Raw genomic sequence first — 18,906 nt, 5'->3', positions numbered from 1 at the left:
TTTTCCTTTTCAATTTGGAGCAAAAATATCCCTAAATCTGTTTACTTAAGGTCCCATATATCTGTAAAATTGACTATTAATTTGCTTGCATTGAAATATAAAACTTCACAGGCTGGTGAAGCAGGCTGCAAATTTGATGAATCACTTAATGGATAATTGTAAAAACCATCAAACATGCAAGCATATTCAGTTGTTCATGCTCATCTCGACTTATACACGCAAGATAATTTATTAGATATTTAGTATACTTGCATTTTTTCTCATAAATAAGCTGCAAAATGGAGCAGATATTCAGTTTACGCAGTTATTTCCAAGGTCTCCTGTAAAGTTTTAAGGTATAACATTAATATATAATTTTTTATCTTATTATGTACTGTATAGTTTGAAGGCCATGTTATCTCACCAGTTTCAAAACAGTAATATTTTTGTGATAAAGTTTGAATTTACATTCATACATTCATTTACATTTTCATCATTCAACTCCTGATTAAGGGCCGCTGAATATCTATATTAACATTAACTACCTTTTCTCAGCAGCCTTTGACTATGGCTACATTACTAGAAATAGTTTAACTGTATTTGTGTCAATATCAACTTTATTCTCAGAATGTTCATATGGATTAGATTAGACCAACATGTATTTTGGGTTTTTTAATCTTTCAGCTAACACCTAGACACAATCAGGTGACATTATTACAATCCTGTTACAAACAGGCGGAAAAAGACCCTGAGTTTAGATGTGAGCTAAGGAATGAAGATATACTACCCTGTGTACAGCAAAAAAAACATAATACTCACTCAGATCGCATCCCAAGAGCATACAAGTCTTGTGATTTTACCACCAGAATCAACATTTTCACTCCACATTGGTGTGTTTGTTGTGTGTTTTCAGATTCAGTGTAAGGCAGCAGGTATGATAAACGGTACTCCACCAGAATATCGGCGCTCAAGATTTGCTAGGAAGGAAAAAGACATGTATTTATTGACTGCTTGCCTGTTGACTTTCAGAAAAGCAATGAAGAGCAGCTAAATTCCTGGCACAGGATTGTTTTTTTTTTTTTTTCCCTCCTCAGGAGCACCCTACTTCCTGACGTGCTTCTCACTCTGCAGAAATGCTGCCATTTTCCCATTTCAGTTCCCAGCACAATCATCAGCATTTCTCCCTCCATGACATGAAAACAAACTGAGACTGAGTGCCTCTGCATGTGCGCAGTTTCAAAACCCCTCTTAGCAATCACTGGGTGGGAGACAGCCATAAACTGAATTTGAGAAACCTATAATGGGCTTCTGCAGTGCTGGCAAAACTTCTATCATATTATGCCGCTTCCTATTCAGACACAAATAGGATCATTATCTTTGTTAACTATACAGCAAGTGCTGGATAATTTAATTACACCATTTGCCACTGCATAATTCTATACTTACGCTAAATCATCATAAACCTTGCCATACCTTTTACTGCATTTAATTATAGTACAAAAATCAATCAATAACTTTATGTCATACAAATTATCAGAACATTACCGAGTTTATCTATAGTCACAATTCTTATTCATTCTGCCTTTCACTAACATTAGGGTTTATGCGAAAGCTGAACAAAAGGATTGAAGCTGTGGGCTTGACAGGTACTGCGTGAGTTTATATTTCTCAGCCAAAGACCTCATATTGTTTGTCAAAAGGAACAAGTGGCAATTTACAGAAGGACCTATAAAGTCCATCTTATGTGATAGGATGGGGGCAATGCCCTCATGTCAGCCACCTTATAAAATGATGGGACGCTCACAGATGTGAGGAAGTTAAAGCGTTTTATTATAAAGAAAGCAGAAGACATTTCATGGGCCACCAGCAGTGTTCCCCTAATAAATTGGGGCTGTAAATGCATGTCTGTATGGAATGGAAGGCCAATTTTACAACCCGTTTTTTTTTTTTTTTTTTATCAGTTTGAAAGACTAATTTAAGGTACATTCTGCTCTTCTGAGCAATTTAACTCTGTATTAACCCTTAAATGATGACTTTATCACAGTTTCAACATGGATGTCATAACTATTTACTGCTCAAAAGATCTTGTAAAGTAGTATTTGTTTGTTGGATGGGACTATTGTTCTAACTGGGTTAGAAACCTATCCAACTATAAACACAAGGTATTGACTGCACATCCTTCAATTATTAAACTTCTCACTCAAACAATAATCTATATTCTCAACTAAACTTTCAGACTCTCTTCAACGTCCTGTCAGCAATAGTTTCTCGACTGCCTTCATAGAGTCTCCTCCACAATGAACTCAATGGTATGCTGTGGAGACTGGCTTGTCTCCACCATGGTGATTTCATTTCCATCCATGGAAATAGTGGGAACAGTAATGGCCTGAGCTCCTAGAACAGAGGATGGCAGAATGACGACCTGAGAGGCTCCTTCCATGGCACTGAGCTGATCAGATGGGATCATGACCGTCTCAGTACCTCCTTCTGCCCCTTGCAGCACGTATATGGTCTGCACTGAGCCAGGATCAACCTCTCCTGTGGTGGCCAGAGAGGACAGCACCTTCGCCCCCTCCAGGACTTTCTGGACCTGGGCAGCCTCAGCTGCTTGTGCCACTTGCTCAGCAGTTTCCAAAGGCAGGTCTCCATGCAACCGCATGTGTTTATCCAGGTTGGAGCGTGAACGAAAGGCTGCAGGGCACTGGGGGCATGGGTAGGGCTTCTCGCCACTGTGGGTCCGGGCGTGCTCGGTGAGACGGGCTGCCACGCTGAAACTCTTGCCACAAATCCAGCAGCAGAAAGGACGCAGGCCACTGTGGATACGCTCATGGTCCTGAAGGTGGGGCAGCTGGCGGAAGCGTTTGCCACATGTAGCGCACTGAAGGGATGAAGGAGGTAGGGGAAAGGAAAAAGTGCACAAAATATTGGAATGGTAAGAAGGTGGAAGGAAAGTTGAGTTATGCTCACAACAGTGCCAGTGCACAAAACTCAACTGCAATTAATATTTTCTGGGACCTCTATAGTTTTATGCAGACGCAGCACTTCTGACTGAGACAGAAGAAAGGAGCTGAGATAAAGGGGGATGGGGGAAGATAGAGCCGATAAGATTTATAGAAAGCAAGTTTGTCAATTAATCTACAGATGATTTTTGGACTTAAATCAATTGTTGGTCATCTATAATGCATCAGAAAACAGTTCTGCAAATGTTAATTTAATTTCTCTGGAGTTCATGTCTCACTAGAAGTACTAACTCCAAAATGGATTATAATACAAGGACATCCAGCTAATATCAATCAACAGAACAAATTTTACATGGGAAATAAGAGCTGAACAATTTCTTAATATTTTAAATTCCACAGCTGTACCTTTACTGCTGCTGTAACACAGCCTTCTGTGGGTTAGAAAGTGGATTAAACCTAAAGCACTAACACCAAATGACTTATAACATCATAGTGCTTTATTTTGCTCGCCATTGCTCAGAATGAAAACCCAGGGGGCTCTAATAAAATTACCTTTCCTGTTGAAATTGCTCTTTATATACTCAGCAAATATAGGTATGAAGATCGTAGCATATTTACTTTGACTTTAGATTCATCCCTATAACGGCCCCAAAACTGTTTGAGGACCAATGCTCTTTGAACCTTTGTCTTTAGTATGCCTCATAGAAAAGGCTCATAGTAAAGCCACAAACATGAAATCAATTTCTTCAGGCCAATGTGCTGTGATGGGCTTGGGTGGGTCTGTAGTTGATGTCCTGCCTCATCACCAGAGCAGCAGAGAGAGAGAGAGAGTCCCAGAATAGTAACAGGCACAGAGGGGAGCTGACAGGCCCTAACTCAGCCCTGCCATTAATCACAGGTACTCAGGGAGGGAGGAAACACCCGCAGGACACACACTGCACAAATGGCCATGGTCCGGAATCAGAGATGGGCACAGCTATGAATGGGTGTGACGATGGCAGCAAGGCAGTGCTGGATTTCAATTTGAAATACAGATGTTAAAGGGGTTGGGAGTGTAAAAAGGACCAAATTTGGTTCAGAGAGTGTAAGAAATTCTGTCTTGATGCAAGCACCCACACACCATCCTACTTCTTACCTCAAAGGGCCTTTCATCAGTATGTGTTCTCATGTGAACAGTGAAGGTGGAATTGTAGGCAAAGTCCTTGTGGCAAATCTCACAGCGGAAGCGAGGTCGCCCTTTGGACTTGCTGAGTGTTCCCTGGAAATGCGCCAGCACGTGCTCCTCCAGGGCAATGTTGGAGGTAAATCGGCGGCGGCAAGGCCTCACTGGACACTTGAGAGGTGTCTGGCCCGTGTGGGACAACCGATGTAGGTCAAGGCCCTCCTGTGTCATGCAACGATGGCCACAAAGGTCACACTCAATCTGAGGGAGGAAAAAAGACATTAAGGTATAAAAGGAGATGAAAGGCGGACAACCTAAAACATAGGGGTTTGGACAACAGAGTGAGTGGGGGTATCAATGAAAAAAGAAAAGGCTAGTGTTCTTATGGTCAAATTGTGACATAACAACAATGTAAAAATGTTACTAAAGCTGGTGACCTTTGTTAGGTCTCAGCTGTTGCTATCTGTTCTTACATTTCCAAGTGATTTCCAATTCCAGCTATCCAATAAAGGCAAGATGCCAAAAATAACTTTGAAACAATGAAAATAAATGGATTATCCCCCAAAATTTTTCTTATATCCATAATTTAAGATTAACAGCATCTCCCTCTGTGAACATCTTGTTAGAATAACGATTATTTGTTGGGTACCTGCCCAGTGCAGCGTCCACGGCCCTGACCACGCCCACGGCCAGCATTCTTCTCCTCGTCTGTAGTAGGACAACGCTGCATGTGGATTTCCAGCACTGATTGGTTCACAAACTGGGACGAACAGTGCGGACATGATGCTGGCTGCCTGTCTGTTATGGAGCAACATCTGTTTTTAGACAGGTGGTTATATTTTCTTGCCATGCTTCAAGCTGCCACCGTATCATATAAATATCTGATGGCTGATTTGAGCTTGTTGATTGCTGCAGTGGCAGGTGGTACTGAGGTAAAGTTCAAATTAAGAAAATGTGACATAAAATCTAAGATAAGAACTTGTGCTGCTGAGATTTAGCAACATTGCTTTATCGCAAACATTGAAATTATTTACATTTCAAATTAATAATCATTTTTCTGGGTCTATGAATTGTTTGTCCTGCCTGAGGGTCAACCTGTAGTAGCCTGCTGAGCACCTGCTGAGCTGCTATTTGCTACACTTTTGCCTCACTTTTCATTAACAGTAGTCTGTTGGTTAATTATTTGGCTAGAACATGAAAAGTAAAATGAACCCCACTATTCCAATAACTTATTCATCATTTATTTAATTTCATTAAGTAATTTATCAAGCAAAGAGTTCCAATTTGTTTGCTCTGGCTTTAACAATTTGATTATTTGTAGCTGTTCTCTGCTTAATAATGCCTACATATTTTTCAGATTTTCTAGAAAAATTTACCATCTGACAGATTATTTAATTATTTCTAAAAATAACCCTAAACCTAACCCTTAATAATTAATTCTATTATTGAATGTTAGAAGATAACAAAATAAACTTAAATAAAATGTAAAAAATTACTATTTCCCAGGGCTAAAAATGGCATCTTAAAATTTTTTTTGTCCAACATGCCAAAACATGTAAGTATGACAGTTTCAATTACATGAAACTGAGAAAAAAAAAAGGTGCATCCTCATAAGTGAGAATTCAGAACCAACAAATGTTTGGTTGTTGTTTAAAATGTTTTCATTTTAAGTAACTGATCAATTATGAAAACTCTTTCAGATAACATTTCGGTTGAACTGCTAATTAGTTCATCCATTCATTGGTTCAGCTCTGATGGTGTCCTGGCTGTAATCTTGGCACTATGGTGACTCTGGAAAAGATGGCTGGGAAATCACTAACACTGATGGTTCATCAGTATGTCCAGAGGTCGTCATGCAGCATCTTGCAATCTGCTAACCATCTGTACTGTCTATCCCAGTGGGGACGATCTACACTGCTCCCCATTGGGGCCCTTTAATTAAACCTTTAATAAGGACAATCTCAGCCTATGGCCCTGGACTGATCAATGGATCAATCTCTCCAATCATCTCTCTCAAAGAAGCCACGTACCTCTGACCTCTGATGCACGCTGACTCTTCAAGCTTAACTAATGAGCTTGCCTTGCCAACAGTCCCCTGATTAAGATGAAGTGTCAACATGTTGACCCAATTCATTTACCTCCACCTTCCTCTTCCAGTCCACATGGGAGGCAAATCAATGGAAAGTCATTGACCTAATGCACTGGAGGAACAATGTGCATACAACAGGGATATGTGTTTGTAAATAAACAGGAAGGGAGGGCACCCAGACAACTTGATGGGGGTATTTATTGCCAAATTTACATTAATGAATAGTAATTTATTGAATGTTGTACTGATATTATATCTGATGAGAGTCTATTACAATGAATTGCATGTTTTGTTGTTTGTTTTTTATCTTTCTTCTTGATACATTCATCACAAACAGCATTCCAACTGAATGTGTTTATACTTTCTCACAGATAGAAACACTTTAATGGATACCAAGAAGAGAGATTTAATAGCCAGAGAAATTACCCTGGCCCAGAGGATTCTTCAGTATATTTCTGTTATCTTCAGTTTGCTCCACCTACAACCATACAAGTATGGGGGTGAAAGATTTGTGCTTGCTTGAGTCCTTAAGTCTTACCTTGATGAGTGAGTGAGTGCAGGTCGAGGTCTTTCCTCCGGGTAAAGGCCTCTCCACAGTCTGGACAAGGGAATGGATGGCTGGTATGGAGCAGCCTGAACAAGACAAATAAATAAAAATAAATAGTAATAACAAACAAACAAAAAAAACTAACATAAGCAACAACACAAACTTAAGAAAATTACTGCAAACAAAAACTAAAGGGATGTCTTCTCACATATTATCACATGAATGTGTTAAAAAAGGGCAAAAATGGGGAAAACATGCGCCTCACAAGTATTTTAAAGAGCCATCATAAACCTAATAAAGAAGTGAAAAAAGTTGCATTTTAGTTTTTAAGCTGCCACCCTATATGTGACTTGTGGGAGGTTTGCCAGCAAGTATGTACTTAGCTGTGCTTCAGGTTAAATAAGGGGTATTAGTTGAGTGCATAAAGGCTGGAGATAAAAGAGCAGCAGCAAACTGGGAGGAGTCAGAGTGAGGACATGAAAGACTATATTTATCCATTGCATAACGTTACGCTGGATATAGCCTTAGGGGAGAAGTGTTAGGATGTATTCACCTAATGCTGCATCAAGCCTGCTTTCACAGCATGAAGGTAGAAAAACACTGGCTCTTTGAGCAACTTCTTATAATTAGAATTAACAAGAAGGATGTTGAAGTTTCTAAAAAATGCTTAGCTAAATATTTCATACAGACAACTATATGTATTATGTAAATTCATACTCATATATGTATTGTTATAGCTTTAGTACTTAATCACATGTCACTTTCAATAAAGCACAGAGCTAGAGGTGATGTGCAAGGACCTCTCAAGGTTTGTATATGAGTCCAGGCTGTTCTATTCCTTGTTAAATAGACAATGGAAATCAATATTTCAAGGATAGCTGACCCTGAGGTGGCTAGGAGGATTAAAATTTCAGTCAGGGTCACATATCCTTAGAACCAGATGTTCTTTAATGAGCAGGAATGATGCTGTTTAGTATTAGTAAGTCAGTTGGTATACACTGTACTGTATTAATAATACACATAGGCAAACAGCAACAACGACTGGTTTGCCATTTTTGGTTCTAGCTTCTCAAATGAAAAGATGCTGCTTTTGTTCATCATCTGCAACAATAACCTTAATATCTTTGTTCATATTTAGTTTAATTTGTGTAGTATAAATGATTATTCCTGCCTTGGAAATAAACAAGTGCCTTAACATCTCAACTCAAGATCTAAATGAGAAACATGAATGTGAGATATAGTTGAAAGATGTGTAAATCTTCAAAGTGGCGTTGAGCTAACAATATTGTGATAAAATTAATTATTTCATCACAATTTGGGATTTGGACAACAAACTCAAAAGGATGTTTCAAGGCATCATGCGATGCAATGTTCTCTGTAGTTTCTGACATTTGACAGACTAATCGACTCATGAAAAAAATAATAATGATAAAGTGTTATTACTTATGATGATTAAGCTGATCTTCCGTGTTGAACCGTGAGGGGCACTGATCACAGGCCAGAGGAGCTCCTTCACTGTCTAAGCCACATACCTGCATCAAGGGAAACAGAGCTCAAGGTCATAAAAAAAATTATAGCAAGGAACCTACCCAAAAAAAAAAAAAACAAAACAAAACAAAAAAAAAACCCAAGTATAAAAATAAGACATCTACCAATTTAAGCCAATACATACCACTCAAGTGTGATGCTTCCTAATAACATTAGTACTGCACCTCTCAAGCATTTAATTTCTATTTTAAAATTGAGCATATGCAGAATTTTGAACAATTCTTGAACAAATAGAAAACACTGAGAATTAATCATAAATTTCATCTGTACAGCACTTCTAAAAGTACAGAAAGGGTAGGAAGCAAACCGGTTTTCGTCCACGCTTGCGCTGAGACTTTACTGATGAGTGAATGCGTTTATGTCTCTTCAGGGTGGAGGCCTGCGAAAAGTTCTTGCCACAAACATCACAGCTGAAGGGCTTGCTCCCTGTGTGGTTCATGCTGTGGCGCAGCAGGCTCTGGGAATTAGTGAAGGACTTTGTGCAAACCTTATTAACAAAAAAACAAAAAAAATCAATATGAGTGCTATTGACAAAAAAAAATTGCAATGTTCAGACACAATGGAGAATTTGTCAAAGATAATGAGGTTGGTGGTTCAAATTGTGTCTTCCTTTCCTTCAAAGCATTACATCATCTCATCAATGCCAACTGCATGGCATAAAAGACATTTATATCAAAGCATACAATCCCTCATACACAAAGAAAGTACACGGTGATTAGACTTTGATTAGCACCTTGCACGTAAAGAGCTTTTCTCCAGTGTGGCTATACACATGGGTTCGTAGGAAGACGCGTCGGGTGAAGGTTTTGCCGCAGTAAGGGCAAACATGGGGTAATGGTGTGCGGGCCCAGTCTTGCAGCAGCTTAACAGGTGGAGGGTGGTTGGTGTTGTCAGAGTCTACTGTAGTGCTACTGTCCATTTCTTCTTTGATGCCCAAACCCTTGTTCCCAGACACCCCTTTAAAAAAAAACACACACACACACACACACACACACACACAAAAACCCAGTAAGACCAAAACACCCAGCAATAGATTACTTATTTTTTCCAAAATCGGCTTGTAATATTAATTCCACTTACCTTTGTGTGCAGTTCCACCACTCAGGATCCTGATAGAAGGCCGAGCTCTCTTATGGAGGGGTGAACCTGAATCACTGGCAGAGGCAGGTGGTGAAAGCACCCTCTTCGAGCTATCTGATGGATCCTGCAGTTCTGTGGTGGATGTTTCATCACCACATTCAGCTTCAGTGATCACCTCTGTCCCCAATGTAAAGCGGTGCTCACGACGGTGGTACAGGTACTGTGTGGTGTTCATGAAGCTGACGCCACAATGGGAGCAAGTGTGAAGTGGCTCCTTCAGGCCATGCTTTTGCTTACGATGGCTAGTGAGGCCTTCCTCGTCGCTGAAACTCTGGCCACACTGGGTGCACAAAAACAATTCAGGTTGTGTGAAAGTGGCCGTGACACTGGAGGCATCGGGAATGATATCCTGCCCCTGCTCATCAGCTCCATTACTCTGAGTACAAACTTCGCCTGATGGCATCACTTCAGAGACCACTACCACCCTCTCCTCACCTTGCTGCCTGTGTTGCTTGCGGTGGTAAAGAAAAAGAGTAGTGTTAAGAAAGCTTTCGCCACACACAGAGCAGCGGTGCAGAGCTTCTTCAAAGCCATGTTGGGTCTTGCGGTGAGCCACGAGTTCAGACACCAGGCCAAAGCATGAACCACAGTCCACACACAGGAGCACTGGCTCAGGCTTAGGTTTTTTGTTTGCACCCCTCTTCTTCGGAGATGAATCTTCTGGAATAGAGGCCGAAGAAGCTTCCTCAGACACAGGGAGATCAGAGCTCTGAGTTGTTGCAGTCTCTGTAACCTCATGGCCCTCTTCCTCTTCCGGAGCTTTCTCCGCTGGTTCCAAATTGAGATCATTACCGGTTTCACTCTGACTGAAAAGAGCCTCCTCTGGATTTAGAGGTGTAGAGGAGCTTTGAGCTGAGGACAAATCTGGCTCAGTTTGTGAATCAGGGTTCGACTTGCTCCCAGAGGCAGACTGCTGACACATTTCCTCTTTGCGGTGTTGCTGCCAAAGGTCCAGGCTCTTGAAAAGTTCATCACAGTCCCCACACTGGTACAGGATTCTTGGCTGGTCTGATGGTAGCTTTGCACTGACTGTAGCCTCTTTGAGTGTACTTTTATCAATATGCACAGTGGACTCTTCTGCTTGGATTTGAATCTGCGGGACGGTAATTGTTCTTGATATATTTATTACCTTTTGCTGTGAAGACAAGGGAGAAAAGTAAATGACTGTAATACAAATCATAACTTTTTCACATAAATTCAACCTGCAGTGTTTTACTTTAATTTTATTCTGTCCAGCAGAGGAGGAATGAGAACTAAGTGTCGGGGTACTGAGGTCAATTAGAGCAGCATGTATTTAGAGCCAAGGTTTCTCCAGGAGCTCTAGGCCACCAAGATAAAGCCTCAGCATAGATGATAGCTATCAAAGGTTGAATGGGTCACCCTACAGGGTCTTACATTTTCTCATTCTGTCCACTCAAGTGATAAAACAGCACATTAAGGCCAAGGTTAAACATCTCTGAAACTGCCTCAATCACAACAGTTCAACATGTGTCACATAAGATTATCATTGTGGGCTATTTCCCCGATTTAGCTGTTAATTTTACAGCTAAAGCTGCTCTGCTAAACATTTATGTAAGGAGGAGGCAATTTGAGCTATCTTTTATGAGCATGTTTTCTTTGTGCCTCTGAACCAAACATCTCAAAAACAAAACATTTGGTTCTTCACTTCTACTTGAACGTTGGGGTGGGAAATTTACTTTTTGATTTTTTGTAAAGACCTGAAATAGCTTGGAAACAAGGGGCATGTTTTAGTTATTTATTTTCCTTAAAAAAAAAAAAACACAAACAAAATACAACTCTGTTAGTCCTTTTGTATGTGCTGACTAACAGCAAACCCACAATTCTAAAGGAACAGATAGAAAGTTAACATCAGTCGACCATAGGATTTATGTTTTGACCAAACCTGGAATGTAAAGAAGGGCTGTTATCAACACAATGGAGAACTTGTGATTTTACATGTATTCTGCGCATGCATTGTAATCTTTACTTCTCAGAAGTCACTCAAGGACCCAATAACATTTCTGTAAACTGTCCTTCACAGTTCTAGCATTCACAAACCTGGCAATATTCCCAGATCCAGCACACCCCACACCCCACCCAAAAAAAAAAAAAAAAAACCTCTTTACCAGCCCATCTGTGGCACTACACAGAAAATAATGTTGCATATTATAAGTCTGAGAAAATAACAGTAGCATTAACTACTAGTAAAAAATAAGATCTTATATCAAACACCAATAGTTCCATTCTTCTTTTAAGACAATCTTCGCCCTTAAGAAAACAAGGTGTGAAATTCAGCTTAGCCAAGATTTTCAATTGACAGTTCCTTATTCCTTACCCAACATATTATAAAACCCTGATGCCACTCAGGCATTTTTCAAAGGTAAAATGCTGAACCACTGAGTGTTTGTAATGTCTATGCCATGTCTATAACAAAACCAAGCTTGTGCAGCTAGAGGACACCTACAAACGACTTTTGGTATACGGATGAAGAAGTCACATTTTGGTCTTAAATAGAAATTATGGGTTGAATTTGCCCCATGACAGCGGGGGACACTTCTAATGAATTAACTTTGCAAAGTGCAAAGTTGATTAATAGTGGACAGTTTTGAAGAAACATTTCTTTAACATTTTCCATTAATGTTTTATCATCTCACTTTCAGATACAGGAGATGCCGCCTCAGGGTTGGTTAGCCATTTTTAATCTTGTCAACTAAGAGTTTAAAGCTCTATGTATATAGTGAAGACTTATGGCAGTGAATTATGGCCAGAAACGTGTTTCGTAGAACATTATAATGTCACAGTGAGGTTGATCTGTCACTTTAAAAATGTCAGCATTTCATAATTTTTGCTCTATCCTTTTCCTAATTTTGTCATACCTAGGTCCCTAATTCTTCAGTTGTGATGAAAAAGCCCTTTATATTCTATTGTAGTGACTTTTGGCCAACTAAATTCAATCAGCAAATCCCTGGGTCCAAGTGAATGTTTGTGCAAAATTTGAATACATCTCTTCAAAGTACAGATAATGTGAAAACATAATTCCTCCAGCCATAACTGTTGCTGGCATGGAGGCATAATGAAGTGAAAATAACACTGAATTCAATCACTCATCTGAAAAATGAGCACAGACGTGTAAAAGAGCTCTCTGAATCATTTGAGACATAAACAGTGATTGTTTTCTATCAATGTCAAATTATGCAGACAGAAATTATAGCACTAGCTATCGAATTCTTCCAATAAACAAACTAATGGCATAGTGGAGGCCAGAAGAGCAGAAGGTACTCATATTATAGTGGTTCTGCAACTGATTCATGTATTAGGATGCCAATGAGCGATACATCAAGAGAATTGGTGGCATTGACTGATGCATTTCTCGTGCTTCTCTTCCCATTGGCAATTCAGGATGCAATCTGTCTGTCATGATTGTCACTGTGCTTTATGGGCATGTGTTAAAGATCGCAAGAATGGAAGTCTAGGGATAAGCTCAGACAGTCATGCCCTGCTGCTAAACGAGGGCCAATGACAGCTTTTAACCCTGGGGGCTCTCTGAAGTTGTCAGGAGAGAGGCTAAAGGAAAAAAAAAAAAAAAAAAAAAGAGTGCTCCAAGACTCAACTAAATATGTCCAAGTTATACAGAATGGCGACTGTCCTGTTACACAACTTTCCACTCTGCAATTCAGATGGCATCTTCATGGAACTCTGAACTGATAAAGCTCAGAATTATGATGAAATGCCCCCCACCACCACCACAAAAAACATATTCACTGTAAAAACATCACTAAACACGATACATAAAATCCAAAGGTACTCATCAAACAATAACTATGTAACATAAAGAAGCATATGGTTTACACCCAGAGGTAAAATGCTTCACAATAGGCAGTTCGTCACTTCATCCAAAGATGGAAAAGGATGTCCATGCCACAAAAAGCAATTTTCATTCCCATAAGAACAAATTGTTAGTGAAGCATGAAGCCCACTCTGGTGATTTAGCTGCCTTGCTGAATAACATGTAAATGTGATGTCTTAGGCCAAATATCAATCTGGTCTGAGACCTCTGTCACACGTTCCCAATTCCACTCTCACATAACTAATGCAGTTTATTCAAATACAATAAAATATTGCTACTGTATTATATGACTGAAATCCACCTCTTGATTAAGCAGGTCTATATAATCTGACCTAACAAAAACTTGTACTCACCAGCTTTAACAGAACAGTTTACCAAAAAACCCTGATCTACAAATTACATATGCCAGTTTTGAGCTTATTCAAAATATAAAACATGAAATTAATTTAGAGACATGAAGTCCGCCACTCTATAAGCCATGACTAATCCACTTTTAGCACTGCCACATTTTTGTCTGTTCCACCCGTTTCCCTCACAAGTGACTTGTTAATTTGACAAAACAGCGTGTTATTTTGGCATTACACTAGAAAGTGTCCAGGTGGCACTTAAGTACTGAAAAAATGCTGAATAATCTTGAAGGCATGCAACACATTCACTATTAACTTGAGAGCTCTGAGACAAAACATGATTCAATTAGTGATGAACACTTTCGTTATGTTCATGATGCATATACATACACCTGTTGTTTTAATTAAAATGGACATCCACTTGAGCAAAAGGTGGCATGAAGCCCCACATCTATTGTATCATGGTCTAAAACTTTATGTAATGCCCTTGTGATTCCCTATGACACTGATTGTTTTTCATACTTTTAGATAATTAAAGAAACACGATTACCTAGATACTGTTTCAAAGCATGTGACACCTTATTTTTTTCATTTGTATTACTGTCTTAATGATGTTTTAATGCCGCATTCTTGACCACATCTCTTTCCAAATGGAGATCTTATTGTCATTGAGTCTTTTGTCAGGTTAAACAAAGTTTTTAAAAAAATAATACATTGATATACACATATAAAGTAACAATAAAACTGTAAAAAGCTAATTTAAATTTTAAAAAATGAGATCAGTTCACACCTAGGCCAGATATAAATATAGACAGACAACTTGAAATTAGTCAGTAAATCATAACAAATAACTTGATGTGCTCGGGTGAACATTGTCATTACTATGAGTTACTGTGAGTACAGTTATACTTGTCATTTAATGCAATTCTCCATGTGCGATTTAGAGGCTTTTATGTAATGACACTGCTGCCCCTTTCAAGCCCTACTATCCCAATGTCGATGCTTTTTAACTTCTATTCTTGGACTGAAAAACAAAGAAGAATCACTCAACGAAAGGGGAAAAATTGACAACTGCGCAGGTACTTACCTGGGTCTGCAGCACTGGAACAGTGACAGGCACGGTTCCTGATGTGTCTGGCTGTTCATCCTCTGCAGCGCAAGTCAACTGGTGCTTGAGCACCTCTTCCAGTGTGTTGAACTCCTGGTAGCACGGGAAGCACATGTACACTGACGAATTCTCCATGGCTGCCTAGAAACCAAAGATTTTTCTTAAGAGAAGCAGCAAATCAAGTCTGATTTAGATAAAAAGGTGCAATAGTTCACAAAACTCAATAAGCTATAAATCTGAAAGTAATGTCACAATGCCAGCCTTATACAGATATCTACCCACCAGTGCATTACATTTGAAGTTAGGTTGTGAACATTGCCCTCTCCTGATGAAAAGAAGCGTCTGCATATATTATCAAGACAACAGCTTGTACTCAAGTGCCAGGAGGCTAACTGGGATTGCCAAGATGACTCACCATGCACTGAGCCAGGCCTTTTTTTTTTTTTTACTTTTACTTCATGCTGCTGTTGAATGTATATGATCAAAAACACAATCTCTCCAGTCATTCCCACCCACAAGATAGCAGTCAGTCCACAGACATCAACAAAGCTTTACTTCAAAGAAAGGACCTTACAAATAAAAAATATCTACAAGGAGATACACATCAACACGTTTGAAAGATACCAATGTGACATTGCAGTTTATTGGCAGACAAGATCATGATTTGGATGATAAGGTTGATGATAAGATGACATTGTTTTTTGTTGTTAGGGTCTCTTTTATTTACTTTTCATTCTCCAGTTTCTCCCTTTCTCTACCGCACTAATTAATTCCTACTTACTGAATAAATGTTAATTTTGAATGGTCAATTTAGAAAAGGGACCTTCCCTCACAAAGAACCAATATTCTAAAACAGTAAGTTTTGAAGAATGTTACTAAAATTGGAGTAAATTCTTTATTTATTGAATAATTTGCAGCAGTGGGACAAAGTGGGATCAAATCAAAATTAGAGTAATGTAATGTCATTCAGTGCAAAAGTGTGGTTCAATACAGTGCTTTAACTTTTCTTGGAATAAAAGCAGACAGCTAGCACACAGAGGAATACCACTTATCAGTCTACACAAGAACTGTCTTCCACCAAAGCAGTTGTGTTTGTTTTGTTTTTTGTTTGTCAGTAGGGCTATGCAAAACATACTGAAATGATTAGCGCTAAACTTAATGGCAAACGGGGTATGTGCCAGGAAGGAACCCATTAAATGTTGGTTCAGATCTGGTTAAAGTAGAAGATCCAGACATTTTTTTCATGTTATTCAACATAACAGTAACAATCCACATTATTATATTGCTTTGCCTTAGAAGACGTATACACTTGATTGAATGCCAGTCTTGTTTTCATTATTGATTAAACTGACAATGACTTTTCTTTTTAAATAACCCCTTTGTCTATAAAGTACTTAGATATTGCAATATTTCACAGATCTGCAGATAAATTGTTATTTAATTTTGCAACTGTGCAAAATAAATTTTCTGTTGAGAAATATAAGTCTGTCCAAAAGAATTTGATTTCTTCACAAATTACACTCAAATCTCAATGTGGTATTTCATTCAAATTCAGGTTTCAGCAAAACTGGACATAACCTTATTGATGGCAGGATTTGGATTGTTGTATCTGCAGTGTCATTTGGTATACCTTGCCAAAACAAAGTGTAGTCTTAACAGTGTTTCAGTTTGTTTTCCAAAGTAGATTTTCAATTGCAAATCATTAACTGGGCACTTGGTCAGTTTCTGAGATTAAATTCATACATTTCTAAATTTTTGTCCCTAACAGCTTACAGATGGATTAAAAATGAGGACAATCATGTGTCTGGATGACTACAGTAAAATGTTAATGGTCTTATCCCTGTGATTCTTTTTGCCAGTCCAACCAAGCCAATGTCCACAGTAAGACAGCCACATCCATCAAACTTTCACTCCCCATTTTTTTTGTGTATAAAGAAAGCAAAGTTTTGTTGAAACAGTGCTATATTGTTGAACAAACAGATGGTGGCAGTAGTTTGGCAACTCAAATTTTCTTGAACATAATTTGGTACCAGAGATAGTCTGCCCTTTGATAAGCTACACCATACTCATTGAAGAGGATCATCCTTTTTGGCATTTTGTTGTGACCTGCTGTTAAATGTTAATTGCTGAAATGAGCCAGAAAACGTCATGGCAACACGTCATTTTAACATTAAAACAGCATTTCAAGATTTGGGCAGTTTAATGATGACACAACTTTGGTCTTTTCCACTACTTTGGTGTGATAATGTTGCATAGTCAATGCATTATTCTCTCTGGCAAAAATGTACTCAACTTTAGGTGTTGCTCTCTACTTAACCATTGCTATGATGACTGGCAGTATCAGAGGTCCATTGATAAATTTTCTCATTCACACAAATCAGATTTGGCCAAATTTAGACTGATCAGCTGTTCTGGGGTTTCCATCCCAGTGTTACTGAACACGGAGTGCATTAAATCCTCATGTTGGGAAGTAACAACCCTGTCATGAGTGGTGGAGGTCAGTTGGGGACCAGGAATAAAGTTTTAAATCTTAGCCTCCCGACCCCTGGAAAATAACCCGGCCCTGGTCTGTATCTGCCTGTGCCTAAGCTAAGCTCCAGCTGGACTATCCGGTCGACCCATAAGCTTTTGTTAGAGTACAATGGGACGTAATATAAACACCCTGGATGCTAATCTGACATGCATCATGGAGGATGACCTAAACGCAAGCCAGCGCTTGACTGCGCGGACGATGCCAATGTCACAGGTGAACCGGTTTCTTGTGGCTGACGCTGTCATCGGTAATACCAAATAACCGTGACCCATTAAATCAGGATCTGACCCGAGACGAGGCTGAACGCCACACTTCCCCGGCTAGCAGCTAGCAGCGGCACGTTAGCCCACTGTTATCTCTCACCACCGCAGTGTTGCTAACACGCAATGATAGCCATCTTTTCTAGCCACAAAGCTAATGTATCCGCGGCGTGGTAGTTAGCTTCTGAGCTAACGAGGAAGCTAATGGGACGGCCGTTAAGTCACTCTTCGGTAGCGGGCATCGGAGCTAGGTTGGCTAGCGACTAAACCCGGTTTACCACCAAGACCGTTGGAGCTTACTATGTAGTACCAAGGAGGAGAAGAAGAAAAGAGCGAAGAAGGAGGGCGGGATACGCTTCTTCGGTGGTATAATGGCGGCGACGGACTAAAAGTTCACATTAGCTGTCTCCCCCCGTTGAAATCCTCCATTCATTAATATCAATGTGTCATATCTCACCCGAAAAGTAACATTCGTGTAAAATAAGTACATTTAATTCAACACAACTCACCGCACTCGGTTGTTGCCGGTTGAGGAACTAGGACAACTTCAGTTTTTTTTTCCTGCATGATAGAAGGCTCGCTCTGATTGGCTGAAGCGGTCACTTCATTATCCAATAGGATGCGACTACACTTAATACCGACGAAGTTTGTAATCAGGAAGCGCGGCACGACGTGTGAGAGAAAACACAATACTTTGGAGAGTTTCCACTTTTCTGTGATGCTAAACAAGAACAGTGTTTGGAATGTATTTAGAATATCTTCACTTGGAAATTTCCTATATTCTCTGACATTTTATTGGGTCCAACAATCAATTCGTTCTTTAAAGAAAATAAATATTAGCTGTGGCCTCACTGTACCTGTACTGTACACCTTGCTGTAGGTTTTCCTAATGTCACTTACAGACACAGTAGAAGTAATCTAAATCTAATCTAATGAATCAAATGAGCACAATATAAACTTTATGAACAAAAATGAAAAGCTTAAACATTTTTTTCATTTCCATTTATTTAAAATGAAGTACTTGATATTGTGTTTCAGTGGTGCAAATCAATCAAATTATGTAGACATAAATGATTTTGTCTATAAAATAGCACCCATTTTCCACTTGTGCAAAGTTTTATTAGATACTTAGTTGTTTGGCTTTGTTCCTTTGTGGATTTAAGCTCTCGCAGTGTCTTTTGTCATCCCAGACTGACTCCATAATGTTGATATCAGTGCTCTGTGGGAGCCAGACCATCTGTTGTAGGACTCCTCGTTCTTCCTGCCACTGTGTGTTCTGACTTGTCACACCTGCAAACAAAATTTGAGACCCATCCATTCCCTCCCTGAATTTCTAAATCTAATATCAAGAATCTATACTCTACATCTTTTGTTGCCTTTATTTTG

At 39.3% G+C, this 18,906-nt stretch overlaps 1 protein-coding gene across 3 annotated transcripts; it reads right to left on the bottom strand.

Annotated features, from left to right (window-relative positions):
* Positions 1-1,894: 1,894 nt before the first annotated feature.
* On the bottom strand, positions 1,895-18,102 carry znf574 (zinc finger protein 574). 3 transcript variants are annotated; one of them, XM_029503938.1, is made up of 10 exons: positions 18,030-18,102; positions 14,707-14,868; positions 9,366-10,560; positions 9,019-9,242; positions 8,593-8,772; positions 8,181-8,269; positions 6,729-6,823; positions 4,751-4,899; positions 4,075-4,362; positions 1,895-2,857 (listed from the first exon to the last, which is right to left on the bottom strand). In XM_029503938.1, the coding sequence occupies exons 2-10, from the start codon at positions 14,860-14,862 to the stop codon at positions 2,258-2,260; spliced, it is 2,976 nt and encodes a 991-aa protein (XP_029359798.1). In that variant the 5' UTR covers positions 14,863-14,868; positions 18,030-18,102; the 3' UTR covers positions 1,895-2,257. The 3 variants fall into 3 exon arrangements, with proteins under 3 accessions (XP_029359798.1, XP_029359799.1, XP_029359797.1); XM_029503939.1 differs by lacking the exon at positions 18,030-18,102 and adding an exon at positions 17,821-17,829; XM_029503937.1 differs by lacking the exon at positions 18,030-18,102 and adding an exon at positions 15,010-15,064.
* Positions 18,103-18,906: the final 804 nt, after the last annotated feature.

Source organism: Echeneis naucrates, chromosome 6, assembly GCF_900963305.1.
Source record: "Echeneis naucrates chromosome 6, fEcheNa1.1, whole genome shotgun sequence".
Taxonomy (NCBI): Eukaryota; Metazoa; Chordata; class Actinopteri; order Carangiformes; family Echeneidae; genus Echeneis; species Echeneis naucrates.
The sequence above is the reverse complement of the archived record's forward strand: the minus strand, read 5'-3'. Positions and strand labels throughout refer to the sequence as shown.